This window comes from Balaenoptera musculus, chromosome 3 (genome assembly GCF_009873245.2).
Source record: "Balaenoptera musculus isolate JJ_BM4_2016_0621 chromosome 3, mBalMus1.pri.v3, whole genome shotgun sequence".
In the NCBI taxonomy this organism is placed as follows: domain Eukaryota; kingdom Metazoa; phylum Chordata; class Mammalia; order Artiodactyla; family Balaenopteridae; genus Balaenoptera; species Balaenoptera musculus.
In genome coordinates, this window is record NC_045787.1 from 124502273 (window position 1) to 124516761 (window position 14489).

Consider the following 14489-nt stretch of genomic DNA (forward strand, 5'->3'; position numbering starts at 1 on the left):
AAGGGATGAACGGGAAGAACCTACAACCAAGATTACTCTACCCAGCAAGGATCTCATTCAGATTCGATAGAGAAATCAAAAGCTTTTCAGACAAGCAAAAGCTAAGAGAATTCAGCACCACCAAACCAGCTCTACAACAAATGCTAGAGGAACTTCTCTAATTGGGAAGCACAAGAGAAGAAAAGGACCTACAAAAACAAACCCAAAACAATTAAGAAAATGGTCACAGGAACATACATATTGATAATTACCTTAAACGTGAATGGATTAAATGCTCCAACCAAAAGACACAGGCTTGCTGAATGGATACAAAAACAAGACCCATATATATGCTGTCTACAAGAGACCCACTTCAGACCTAGGGACACATACAGACTGAAAGTGAGGGGATGGAGAAAGATATTCCATGCAAATGGAAATCAGAAGAAAGCTGGAGTAGCTATACTCATATCAGATAAAATAGACTTTAAAATAAAGAATGTTACAAGAGACAAGGAAGGACACTACATAATGATCAAGGGATCAATCCAAGAAGAAGATATAACAATTATAAATATATATGCACCCAACATAGGAGCACCTCAATACATAAGGCAACTGCTAACAGCTATAAAAGAGGAAATCGACAGTAACACAGTAAAGGTGGGGGACTTTAACACCTCACTTACACCAATGGACAGATCATCCAAAATGAAAATAAATAAGGAAACAGAAGCTTTAAATGACACAATAGACCAGATAGATTTAATTGATATTCATAGGACATTCCATCCAAAAACAGCAGATTACACGTTCTTCTCAAGTGCGCACGGAACATTCTCCAGGATAGATCACATCTTGGGTCACAAATCAAGCCTCAGTAAATTTAAGAAAATTGAAATCATATCAAGAATCTTTTCTGACCACAACACTATGAGATTAGAAACGAATTACAGGGGGAAAAATGTAAAAAACACAAACACATGGAGGCTAAACAATACCTTACTAAATAACCAAGAGATCACTGAAGAAATCAAAGAGGATATCAGAAAATACCTAGAGACAAATGGCAAGGAGAACACGACGATCCAAAACCTATGGGATGCAGCAAAAGCAGTTCTAAGAGGGAAGTTTATAGCTATACAAGCCTACCTCAAGAAACAAGAAAAATCTCAAATAAACAATCTAACCTTACACCTGAGGGAACTAGAGAAAGAAGAACAAACCAAACCCAAAGTTAGCAGAAGGAAAGAAGTCATAAAGATCAGAGCAGAAATAAATGAAATAGAAACAAAGAAATCAATAGCAAAGATCAAAAAAACTAAAAGCTGGTTCTTTGAGAAGATAAACAAAATTGATAAGCCATTAGCCAGACTCATCAAGAAAAAGAGGGAGAGGACTCAAATCAATAAAATTAGAAATGAAAAAGGAGAAGTTACAACAGACACTGCAGAAATACATAGCATCCTAAGAGACTACTACAAGCAACTCTATGCCAATAAAATGGACACCCTGGAAGGAATGGACAAATTCTTAGAAAGGTATAACCTTCCAAGACTGAACCAGGAAGAAATAGAAAATATGATCAGACCAATCACAAGTAATGAAATTGAAACTGTGATTAAAAATCTTCCAACAAATAAAAGTCCAGGGCCAGATGGCTTCACAGGTGATTTCTATCAAACATTTAGAGAAGAGCTAACACCCGTCCTTCTCAAACTCTTCCAAAAAATTGCAGAGGAAGGAACACTCCCAAACTCATTCTATGAAGCCACCATCACCCTGATACCAAAACCAGACAACGATACTACAAAAAAAGAAAATTACAGAACAATATCACTGATGAATATAGATGTAAAAATCCTCAACAAAATACTAGCAAACAGAATCCAACAACACATTAAAAGGATCATACACCACGATCAAGTGGGATTTATCCCAGGGATGCAAGGATTCTTCAGTATACACAAATCAATCAATGTGATACACCATATTAACAAACTGAAGAATAAAAACCATATGATCATCTCAATAGATGCAGAAAAAGCTTTTGACAAAATTCAACACCCATTTATGATAAAAACTCTCCAGAAAGTGGTCATAGAGGGAACCTACCTCAATATAATAAAGGCAATATACGACAGACCCAGAGCAAACATCATTCTCAATGGTGAAAAACTGAAATCGTTTCCTCTAAGATCAGGAACAAGACAAGGATGTCCACTCTCACCACTCTTATTCAACATGGTTTTGGAAACCCTAGCCACAGCAATCAGAGAAGAAAAAGAAATAAAAGGAATCCAAATTGGAAAAGAAGAAGTAAAACTGTCACTGTTTGCAGATGATATGATACTATACACAGAGGATCCTAAAGATGCCACCAGAAAACTACTAGAGCTAGTCAATGAATTTGGTGAAGTTGCAGGATACAAAATTAATGCAAAATTAATGAATGCAAAATTAATGCACAGAAATCTCTTGCAATGGGACCTATACACTAATGATGAAAAACCTGAAAGAGAAATTAAGGAAACACTCCCCTTTACCATTGCAACAAAAAGAATAAAATACCTAGGAATAAACCTACCTAGGGAGACAAAAGACCTGTATACAGAAAACTATAAGACACTGATGAAAGAAATTAAAGATGATACGAACAGATGGAGAGATATACCATGTTCTTGGATTGGAAAAATCAACATTGTGAAATGGACTATACTACCCAAAGCAATCTACAGATTCAATGCAATCCCTATGAAATTACCAACAGCATTTTTTAAGGAACTAGAACAAAAAATCTTTAAAGTTGTATGGAGACACAAAAACCCCGAATAGCCAAAGCAGTCTTGAGGGAAAAAAAATGGAGCTGGAGGAATCAGACTCCCTGACTTCAGACTATACTACAAAGCTACAGTAATCAAGACAATATGGTACTGGCACAAAAACAGAAACATAGATCAATGGAACAAGATAGAAAGCCCAGAGATAAACCCACGCACCTATGGTCAACTAATCTATGACAAAGGAGACAAGGATATACAATGGAGAAAAGACAGTCTCTTCAATAAGTGGTGCTGGGAAAACTGGACAGCTACATGTAAAAGAATGAAATTAGAATACTCCCTAACACCATACACAAAAATAAACGCAAGATGGATTTGAGACCTAAATGGAAGACCGGTCACTATAAAACTCTTAGTGGAAAACATAGGAAGAACACTCTTTGACATCAATCACAGCAAGATCTTTTTTGATCCACCTCCTAGAGTAATGGAAATAAAAACAAAAATAAACAAATGGGACCTAATGAAACTTCAAAGCTTATGCACAGCAAAAGTATTTATTGGAAAGGAAACCATAAACAAGACGAAAGGACAAACCATAAACAAAGGAAAGGAAACCATAAACAAGACAAAAAGACAACCCTCAGAATGGGAGAAAACATTTGCAAACGAATCAACGGACAAAGGATTAATCTCCAAAATATATAAACAGCTCATGCAGCTTAATATTAAAAAAACAAAAAACCCAATCCAAAAATGGGCAGAAGACCTAAATAGACATTTCTCCAAAGAAAACATAGAGATGGCCAAGAAGCACATGAAAAGTTGCTCAACATCACTGATTATTAGAGAAATGCAAATCAAAACTACAATGAGGTACCACCTCACACCAGTTAGAATGGGTGTCATCAGAAAATCTACAAACAACAAATCCTGGAGAGGGTGTGGAGAAAAGGGAACCCTCTTGCCCTGTTGGTGGGAATGTAAATTGATACAGCCACTATGGAGAACAATATGGAGGTTCCTTAAAAAACTAAAAATAGAATTACCATATGTCCCAGCAATCCCACTACTGGGCATATACCCGAGAAAACCGTAATTCAAAAAGACACATGCACCCCAATGTTCATTGCAGCACTATTTACAATAGCCAGGTCATGGGAGCAACCTAAATGCCCATTGACAGACGAATGGATAAAGAAGTCGTGGTACATATATACAATGGAATATTGCTCAGCCATAAAAAGGAATGAAATTGAGCCATTTGTTGAGACGTGGATGGATCTAGAGACTGTCATACAGAGTGAAGTAAGTCAGAGAAAAACAAATATCGTATATTAACGCATATATGTGGAACCTAGAAAAATGGTACAGATGAACCGGTTTGCAGGGCAGAAGTTGAGACACAGATGTAGAGAACAAATGTATGGACACCAAGGGGGGAAAGCGGCAGGAGGGTGGGGGTGGTGGTGTGATGAATTGGGCGATTGGGATTGACATGTATACACTAATGTGTATAAAATTGATGACTAATAAGAACCTGCTGTATAAAAAATATATAAAATTAAAAATTAAAAAAAAATTAACAAAAACCCAAAACAAACAAAAAACGACAACAACAAAAAAAGAAACAGCATATCACCAGCACCCCAGAAACTTACTTTGCATGTCCCACCAGTCACTGCCCAGCATCAAAAGTATCCACTGTCCTGACTTCTAACATCATAAATAAGTTTTGCCTGTTGTAAACATCATGTAAGTAGAATTAGTGTGGGTACTTTTTTTTTTTATAAATTTATTTATTTATTTATATTTATTTTTGGCTGTGCTGGGTCTTCGTTTCTGTGCGAGGGCCTTCTCCAGTTGCGGCGAGCGGGGGCCACTCTTCATCGTGGTGCGGGGGCCTCTCACTGTCGCAACCTCTCCCGTTGTGGAGCACAGGCTCCAGACGTGCAGGCTCAGTAGCTGTGGCTCACGGGCCTAGTCACTCCGTGGCATATGGGATCTTCTCAGACCAGGGCTCGAACCCGTGTCCCCCATATTGGCAGGCAGATTCTTAACCACTGCGCCACCAGGGAAGTCCCAGTGTGGGTACTTTTTTACATCTGGCTTCCTGTGCTAATATTTTGTTTGTGAGAGTCAGTCTTGTTGTTTCATGTATTTATGGTTTTTCATTCTCATTGCTATACGTTCCATTGTGTGATTATATTATGCCACCATGAATTTATTCTTCTTACTGTTGATGAGCATTTGAGTTGTGTCCAGCATTACATATAATGTGGCTATAGACATTCTTTTATGTGTCGGCTGGTAAACATGTATATGATTTCTCTTGTCCATATACCTAGGAGGGGTGATATGTTCTCTTAAATAATAAAGATCTGGAAAAGCTTTGAGAGCTACATTAAAAAAAAAGAAGAAGTATTTAACAAAAGTGTAAAATTTATACTTTGAAAACTACAAAATATTAAAGAATATCTATGTAAATGGAAAAATATACCATGTTCATGGATCAGAAGCCTTAACATTGTTATGATGGCAATATTCTTTAGATCAATCTACAAACTTAGTGCTACCTTAGCTCAGGCTGCCATAACAAAATAACATAGATTGGATGGCTTAAACAACAGTAGTGTATTTTCTCACAGTTCTGGAGGCTGGAAGTCCAAGATTAAGGTGCCTTCATAGTCGGGTTATGGAGAGCTCCCTTCCTGGCTTGCAGACAGCTACCCTCTCACTGTGTCCTCACATGTCACAGAGGGAGGGAGGGAGGAGCAGAGAGAAAGAGAGGGAGAATGAGAATGAGCAAGTTTGCTGGTGTCTCTTCTAATGAGGTCACTAATCCCATAATGAAGGGCCCATCCTTATGACCTCATCTAAACCTGATTTCCTCCTAAAGGCCACCTATCTAAGTACCATCACATTAGGGCTTGGGACTTCAACATATGAATTTGGGGGAGGACACTATTCAGTTCATAACACATGTAATCCCTATAAAAATCCCCACTTGCTTCTCTGTAGAAATTGACAAACTGATTCTAAAATGCATATGGAATTGAAAGGAACATAAAATAGCCAAAGCAATCTTGAAAAAGAAGAACAAGGTTGGAAGACTCAAACTTCCCACTTTCAAAACTTACTACAAAGCTACAACAAACAAAACAATGTGGTACAAGGATAGACATATAGATCAATAGAGTCGAAATGAGAGTGGAAAAATAAACCCTTATATTTATGGTCAGTTGAATGTCATTGAGGCAACCAAAATAATTCAATAGGGAAAGAACAGTCTTCAACAAATGATGCTAGGAAAACTGAACATATATATATGAGAAAAAAAAAAGTTGCCTTCTTCTTCACATCATACACAAAAATTAGCTCAAAATAAGTCAAAAACCTAAATGTAAGAGCTAAAACTATAAAATTGTTAAGAGAAAATATAGGAGTAAATCTTTGTGACCTTAAGTTAGGCAAAGCCTTCTTGGACATGACACCCAAAGCACAAACAACTAAGGAAAAATGGATAAATTGAACATCATCAAAATTAAAAACTTTTTTGCTTCAAAACATACCATGAAGAATGTGAAAGGCAACACACAGAATGGGAGATAAAATTTGCAAATCATATATCTGGTAAAGGGCTTGTATCTAGACTATATAAAGAATACTTACAACTTAATAATAAAAAAGACAAATAACCCAATTTCAAAATTGGGAAAGGATATGAATAGACATTTCTCTGAAGAAGTTATATAAATGTCCAATAAGGACATGAAGAAATGCTCAACATCATTAGCCATCAATGAAATGCAAATAAAACCACAATGAGATAAACTTCACACCCACTCAGTTGGCTATAATCAAAAAAGACAGATAATACAAGTGTTGGCAAGAATATGGAGGAATTGGAACCCTCATACCTTGCTGGTGGGAATGTAAAATGTGTAGGTGCTTTGGAAAACAATCTTGCAGTTCCTCTAGGGGTAAACGTAGAGTTACCATATAACCCCAACAATTCCAAATTCCACTGCTAGACTTACGCTCAAGTAATGTATGTTCACACAAAAACTTGTACACAAATGTTCATAGCAATATTATTCATAAAGTCAAAAGTTTGAAACAATTCAAATATCCATCAGCCAGTGAAAGGATAAGTACAATGTGGTATATCCATACAGTGGAATATTATTCATCAGTAGAAAAGAAATACTGATACATGCTCCATGTGGATAAACCTTGAAAACACAAATGGCCCATAAACAGGTAATAACATTCTCAATTTCATTAATAATCAGGGAAATTAAATTTAAAATCACAATAGAACATCCTTTCACCTGTACCATGTTAACTAAATATAAGTTAGGTGTTACCTGGTGTCTGTGATAATATAGCTCAGTGAGAACTGCTGGTGGGAATGTAAATGGGAAAAACTTATTGGAAAACAGTGAGACATCACCTCACAAATACAAGAATGTTCAAGGCAGCATTTCCATAAAGGAAAAAAAAAAAACCACAAGCAGCTTGGATGTCCTTCAGCAGTGGACTAGATCAATTGTGATATAGTCAGACAATGAAATACAGCACCGCAGTGAAAATGAATGGCCCACAACTACATGCATCGACATGGATGAATCTCAAAAACATAATACTGAGAGAATGAAGCAGTAAATTACACAGAAGAGTAGATGCAGTATGATTCCATCCATATAAAGTTCAAAAACAGGCAAAACTAAGCAATATATTGTTTGTAGATACCTCAAAGTTAGTAAAACTGTAAAGAAAAGCAAGAGAATGATAAACACAATTTGGGACGTGGTGTGGGAAGCAGGGCGCTCTTAGGGAGACGGGAACAGGCTTCCGAGCTGCTGGTGATGTTCTATTTCATAAACTCTGTAGTGAGTAGCTGGGAGCATGTTTTATTATTCTTCTTTACACTGTACATATATATTTACTACATCTTCTGTATGTATAATATATTTCACAATTTAAATGTTTAAAATAATGAATGAGATCACCCTCAGGGACCCTTCTAACACTTTGATTTTGAAATTCCATAAAACTGTCTCATTTGAAAAGTTGAAAATCAACAGAATCCTAGACTCTCATATCTGGATGTGTCCTCAGTTACTACATAGCCCCCTCATTTTACAAATGAGGCGACTGAGCTCCAGAGGGGTGAGGTCACTTTTTCAAAGTCACACAGCACCTGAGTGCTAGAATGGGAATATGGAGGAATTGGAAGGTCCAGTGACCCTCAAAACGGTACATTTTCCACTGAAACACAGTAGGGCTGTGTGCATGTCCTATTCTAGGCATTATATTTACAATGAGCATTCTGTGTTTTCTGGAAGCAGTTCTGAGTTCCCATATTCTGTCCCATTGTCAGACTATATGATCTTTCTTTTAATTAATAGACTTTATTTTTCTGATTCACAGAATAATGACTGCCCTGGATGTATTAATTCCACATCACTTCCATACTACAGACCCTCTCCATGGCCTTTCCTGTTATTTGAATGAAGAGCTCTGCTCAGCCTCAGATACATCTGTCGTGCTGGTCCAGCTTTCCTTCCACCCCGTGTTCCCCACTGTATTTCTAGGAACCCCTGGGATTCTTATCAACCTTTACATCCTTTCTACCTTCCTCCTTCAGCTCCTTGGGGGAAATGAAGGAACAGATTGTTCCAAGTTTTCATATGGCCTCCTGGTTTTCTCCACTGGGAGAGGTGGCTCTGGAAGTGGAGTTGGCAGGGGACACAAAGGAGAGAAAAGAAGGGAAAAAACAGGAGCTGTTTCCAATGAGGTTGTAGGCCATGACCTGACTAATTCCACAGCCATGAAGTCAATTGATCTGCCACCTGCACATCCCAGAACAGCCTGTTCTCTGGCCTTGCCTGCCTTCCAGACCAGGCATTGTTTGATGTGATGAGTTTTCATGAAGCCTGATGAAAGTTGGACCCTTCCCCACCTACCACCACCACCAGCACCACTTCTACTCATAAGCCCTGAATCTCTGCAGGGGTGGTCTCCAGTGGCTGCCAGCTCTTCCTCACTTGGAATTTAAAATGTTTAGGCATATAGTCAGCCCTACCTTCTCCTAGACTCACAGGATGTCAGTGTCAGAAGAAAAGCTCAGTTCATTTCTTGTCTGGTTTCTGCTCTTTACACAGAAGTGAACAGAGGCCCCAGACCACAGAGGACCAAGTTCAGTGTCACCCAGAGAGTTAGATAGCCCAGGTGGTCTGACTCCCAGAGCAGAGTCTCTCATGGTCCTGGACCGTTTCCCGTGGTGCTGTGACGTTTGGAGCTGCCCTCCTCCCTCATCTTGGCCCTTGGAGCCTACCTCTGGCCTGCAGAGTGAACAAACACTTGCAAAATACTTCTGACATTGACCTAGAAGTCCCTCCTACTTTTAACCTGGCTGCTTTTGCAAAACAACGTTCCCTGTTAAAGATAAGAGAGTATTTACTGGGGTGATGTCACCCAGTCCAGGCCAGGTCCTCGCACTTACAGGCTTGGAAACCACCTTGTTGGTTTCCCCACCGTGGATCACGCTTGGTAAAGCTGAGTCATGCTAACCACATCTTTGGGAAACTGATGAATAAAACCTGAGTGCCTGTTTATTAACATAAACAAGAGCTGTAACTCTCCGTTGTACTAGTTCATGTTGCCCTGATCAGCTGCTTCTCTCACAAAGGCAACCTATGTAGAAAGTCAAACTGTCAGACTCAGAACAAAGGGAGCTGGTCTCGGGATTTGAATGAGCTCTCCAGTGGCCTTCCTTTGATTGCTGACAAGCCCCTTCCTGGCTGACCCATCCTTGCTTTAGCTGGATCAATAAACTCAGCAGTTCCGGTGGCCCAGAGAGTCATTCAGTCTCTTGGAAGAAACTTAGCCTCTTTCTGCTCTTCCCATTATGTGTTCATTTCATAACTTAACTCTCAGAGGGAAATCTCATTTCCCACATTTCTAAGTCCTTTGGGGGAGGGGAGTCCCACATGATTCAGTTGTTCAGACACCTATAATTATATCCACCTGCTGTTCTATTATCTGCCCTATATTACTTCATATTGTCCACAAGGATATCCCCAAAGACTTTATAAAGTACCTTATGAAATCATGTTGCCTCTCTGTTCAGAAGTCATCAGTGCAATTGATCATTTCTGCAGCTGGGTAATGGGGAATCATTATAATCTTCTCTCTACTGTTGTATATGTCCGAGATTTTTCAAAATAATTTAAGATTTTAAAAACTAGGGGAAAAACCATCCATGGCTTCCTAGTTTCCCACAAAGCCTAAACGTCTTAAACTGGACTTGGCCCCTCTTCCTCCAACTGGCCTGGTAATATTTTCCTGTAATATTGCCTGCCACTCTCTAAAAACACCACCCTTACCCTAGCCCCATCTCCACACAAATATCGCCTGCAGTTTCCTGCCTTTGTGCTTTAGCTCATTCCATTCCTTCACTTCAACTTAGATGCTACCTCCTCCAGAAAGCCTTCATTGATTCCTCCCACTCACAGCATTTGCTACCTACACCAGCCCATGGCCTGTCCCCACTGATGTATGTTCTATGTGGTCTTCCCTCTGCATCCATTGTTAGCTCTTTGGAGTTCAAGGATTGTGTTTTATCATTCCTGCCTGGGAACAGATCTACCTTTTATGGCTATGGTGAAGATGGATTATAATCTTCAAATCATACATCCCATTGCCATCCTAGCTTGTCTTCACCTAGCACAGACTCATGCACGTAGGAAATGCCCAGGACATTTTTAACTGAATGATTCTTTCATCAAACTCATGATACCACCAGCTGTGTTGCATTGCGTAAGCCACACGGCTTTAAACTTTTCCTCCATGTTTTGAGAGGATTGTATAGCATGGGTGGTCTCAACATGCATCAGGATCAGCTGGGGAGTGTGCTAAAATGCAGATGCCTGGGCTCCAACCCCAGGGAGTCTGATTCAGGTCCAGGCAGCTGCATCTCAAGAAGCCTGCCAGGTGATTCTGATGCAAGTGGTTTTCAGGCCATCCTTTAAGGAGCACTGGCCCCAAAGGCCCATGAGGTCCCATGCGTCACCATTCTCTGGCCACTTATGACTGAGTCAGACACCAGCCTTGTCCCCAGCAAGAACCTCATGCTTGCAGACCCTCCCTGGACTCACCTGCCTTTGTTTCCCGCCTTGTTTCCCCAAGTGTGTGGCTGTGGCCTGGCTCAGTCAGGCTTCTTCTTCAAGAACCAGGAGTACATCTGCACCCAGGACTACCAGCAACTCTACGGCACCCGCTGTGACAGCTGCCGGGACTTTATCACGGGCGAGGTCATCTCTGCGCTGGGCCGCACCTACCACCCCAAGTGCTTCGTGTGCAGCTTGTGCAGGTGAGCAGGAGGCCAGCGGGGGCGAGGACCCTCTGCCTGGGATCCTGCAGAAGGGAAGAAGTGGCCTTTCCCAGGCAGATCTGGGGCTTACTCGGCTTTATGCTGGACACTTGCATCCTCTAATCTCGGGGTGGAAGGACCTGACAGACCAGTGGTTTTCAAACATTTAGCGGCTGAATCCTGTTTGTCAAACGTGATCTAGTATAAAACACTAGTTTGTCCCGAGATGAAGGCAGCGTAGGATCTGAGCCCCAACACTCAGCCTCCCACTTCCCATCAAAAGGCCCTGAAGGAACCTCTGAGGGCCCTCTGGCCTCTCAAAACTCAGTTTGGAATCCATGAATCTGGCTCAGGTTCTCACACCCTCAGCCACATGCGGTACTGGGATATCTGTTTATAGCCTTCCTCCATGACCCTGGCAGGAGACCCCACCTCTGTAAGCCTCAGCTTCATTGGTGAATCGACATCAAAGCCAGTCCAACTTCATTGGATTTCCATGAAGATAAATGAGATGGTACATGCAGAGAGACCTTATCTCAATGACTGGTACCAAATTATGTCCACTTTTATTATTCTCTTCATTATCATAATGATCATTATCTAGCCTCTCAAGACCTCTGATAGGTGATAGAAAGCTCACCCCTTCCCTCCTCCCCACCCTCAGCATCCTCATCGCTTGTTAACTTAGCAAATGTACATTAAGGGCCCAGTGTATGCTAAGCACCATATTAAAGAGATGAAAAAATAAAGAAAACCTCAACCCTGCCCACAGATATGTTAAAATTTAATGGACTGCTCTGATTAAGTCATAAGTAAAGCACGATTGGAGTATATGTATGCATTTTTTAATTGGGAAAGTCATTTATAGATTAATTATTCTCCTCTTAAAATAACCACTTCTTTGTTACCAGTTAGAGTAACTAACCAATTAGAGTTTCTGATTGAGACTAACGACACAGTGCATAAGAAAATATTATCACCCAGTGGAATTCATTCATTCATCCATCCAACCCTTAAGACCTGGAATCCCAGAACCATTGGAAGTTTGCACAGTAGGGTCCGTATGGTCTAAAGTGGAGGTTTTGTGAAGCCCCATGGAGAATAGGCGCCTTCCCAAGGTCATGCCGGGTCCTTTTACCATGAGTCAGTGCCTGGGCTGTGATGAGAACACGGCTCCCCTCTCTCCCTGGCACTCCCTCCATTGTTCATGTTGCTAATGTAAGGGCAGCGGAGCCACTGCAGGCTTACGGGGGCATAAGCTCAGAGTCCATATTAACAGGCATCCCAAACCGCACGAGCAAGAGCTGCTGTGTGATGGGATCAGCTGTGCTGAGGGTTCTATGTGCTTTATATTTAGTTAGGGAGGCAGGACATGACGAGCTTAAGCCCCTGAGCTGTGTAACTCAAACTGCGCAAATGCAGGTGAGCAGAGGAAGAGGTTCTTTGAGGATGTCTAAACTTCCTGTGGAGTGAAAGAAGGAAATTTTGGCAAGTTGGGGAGTTGAATGAGTTCTTCCTGACATACAGGGGATAGGTCAAGTTGGGATGGGAGAAGTCCTTCCAGGTAGAGGAAGTACCTCTGAGACGTTTTTAGCCTCTTCATCATAGAAGAGAAATGTAAGCCCAAATAAGTGTCATGATTTGCCCAGTGTTTAAAAATCATGTAAATGGCCCAACTGGGTCTCCAGTTCCAGTCCTGGCCCTAACTGAGTGGTTTAGCCTGGCCCCGTGAACAGCACTTGAATGTAGCCGGTGCTCTATGTGTGCTGTGTGTGCTACCAAAGATCTTCAAGCACATGTGTTGTCAAGTCACCTATAGACACAGAACCCTCTGGAGAGGTGGTGTTGAATTTCTCCTTCATCCCTCTTGCAGGAAGCCTTTCCCCATTGGAGACAAGGTGACCTTCAGCGGGAAGGAATGTTTGTGTCAGACATGCTCCCAGTCCATGACGAGCAGTAAGCCCATCAAGATCCGTGGACCAAGCCGTGAGTCCTCCCCACGGGGCACGTCGCCGTCCACGAGTGCCATCTCCCAGGGCTCTCCTGTCCCCGCTTCGCTAACTGCTTCTGCAGCCTGGAGGGAAGTGGGGGAGGTTCCCACCCTGGAGGACTCCTGCAGCATGACCCAGTTGGCACACAGCCCAGACTCACAAACTTCCCAAAGCACAAACGCAGGGAAAACAGGCTGCCCGACTATAAACAGGGATGGCCTGTGCCACGTATTGGCCACTTGGGTGGTTCTCCTGGGATGAGCAGGGCTCCTTATCTCCCCTCTGGTCCACACTCCCAAAGGCATCCCAACAGAGCTGATCAAGTGTTTTCCACCAGTGGCTGTCAATTTTTACAAACTCCACTAAAGAAGAATATGCAGACGTATCTTAACAAAAGAGGGAATACGAGAGAAAGCCACAAGGGCTGGGCTAGTGTCCCTTAGGGTGTGTTCCGTGGACCGTGACATCAGCTTCACTGCAGGACTGATAAAAATACAGATTTATGGGCCCACTCTGGACTTCTAGGAATGGGAAATCCTAGAAATCTACAATCTTAATAAGCTTCTTGGGTGATTCATTCGCTGCTCCTAAGACTGAGAACTACTGTCTAGGGATGAGGGGGACACTTGGCAGGCCATCGTAAAGGTCACGTTCTATCACCAAAACATAGATTGGGAGTTGGGGGGAACTGAGGATCAATAGTGCCTCGGAACAGTCATTCTGATTTGTGGAATGTCCATTCCATTCAAACGTGTCTAGCCGTAAGATATCCAAATCACTGTTCCAAGATGCCCTTGTCAGGCCACTGACTGCATGTGCCCACACACACACGGACACAGCCCCCTGGGTCTCGGTAAGCCAAGCTAAGCTCCGGCATTCTTTCATGTTACGTGACACTCTCACTGGCCTTGTCGGCAGAATCAATGAAAGCCCATTAGCGTCTTGTGCGGCATCACTGTGTGGTATGGGGGCTGTTGGCCACGGCACCAGCAGAGTCAGCATGCTGAGGCTGTGTCCGGCTGAGGGGGGCGAGCACAGAATACCCCAAGTCAGCAGGGCTCAGCTCCCGGGGGCTCCACTAGCAGGGGAGCCAGTGGGGAGGCTCCCTCCCTTGCCCTTCCTTTCTTTCAGTTGAATCAGATCTGCTCCCAGACTTTCCTTCAGTATCTTCGGTGGGGCTCAAGAACAATTTGCCGCTCTGATCAGGTTTCCATCTTGAGGTGGCTGAGTGCACACACTGTTACCCTTCATAACTCCTTGAAAGCATCATCCAGAATGACAGCAAGGCTGGGATGCAGGACCACAGCGCCATGGCTGATGCTGCCAAGGCGACCAGACAGCAGTGGGACCACGTGT

General features: G+C 42.0%; 1 protein-coding gene across 7 annotated transcripts in view; it reads left to right on the forward strand.

Annotated features, from left to right (window-relative positions):
• ABLIM3 (actin binding LIM protein family member 3) overlaps positions 1 to 14489 on the forward strand; it is a 146738-nt gene that overhangs the window by 61447 nt on the left and 70802 nt on the right. For all 7 annotated transcript variants that reach the window (XM_036848833.1, XM_036848835.1, XM_036848836.1 and 4 more), the window contains exons 4-5: positions 10959 to 11142; positions 13016 to 13128. In XM_036848833.1, the coding sequence (XP_036704728.1) occupies positions 10959 to 11142; positions 13016 to 13128 (297 nt within the window). The remainder of the gene's footprint in view (positions 1 to 10958; positions 11143 to 13015; positions 13129 to 14489) is intronic.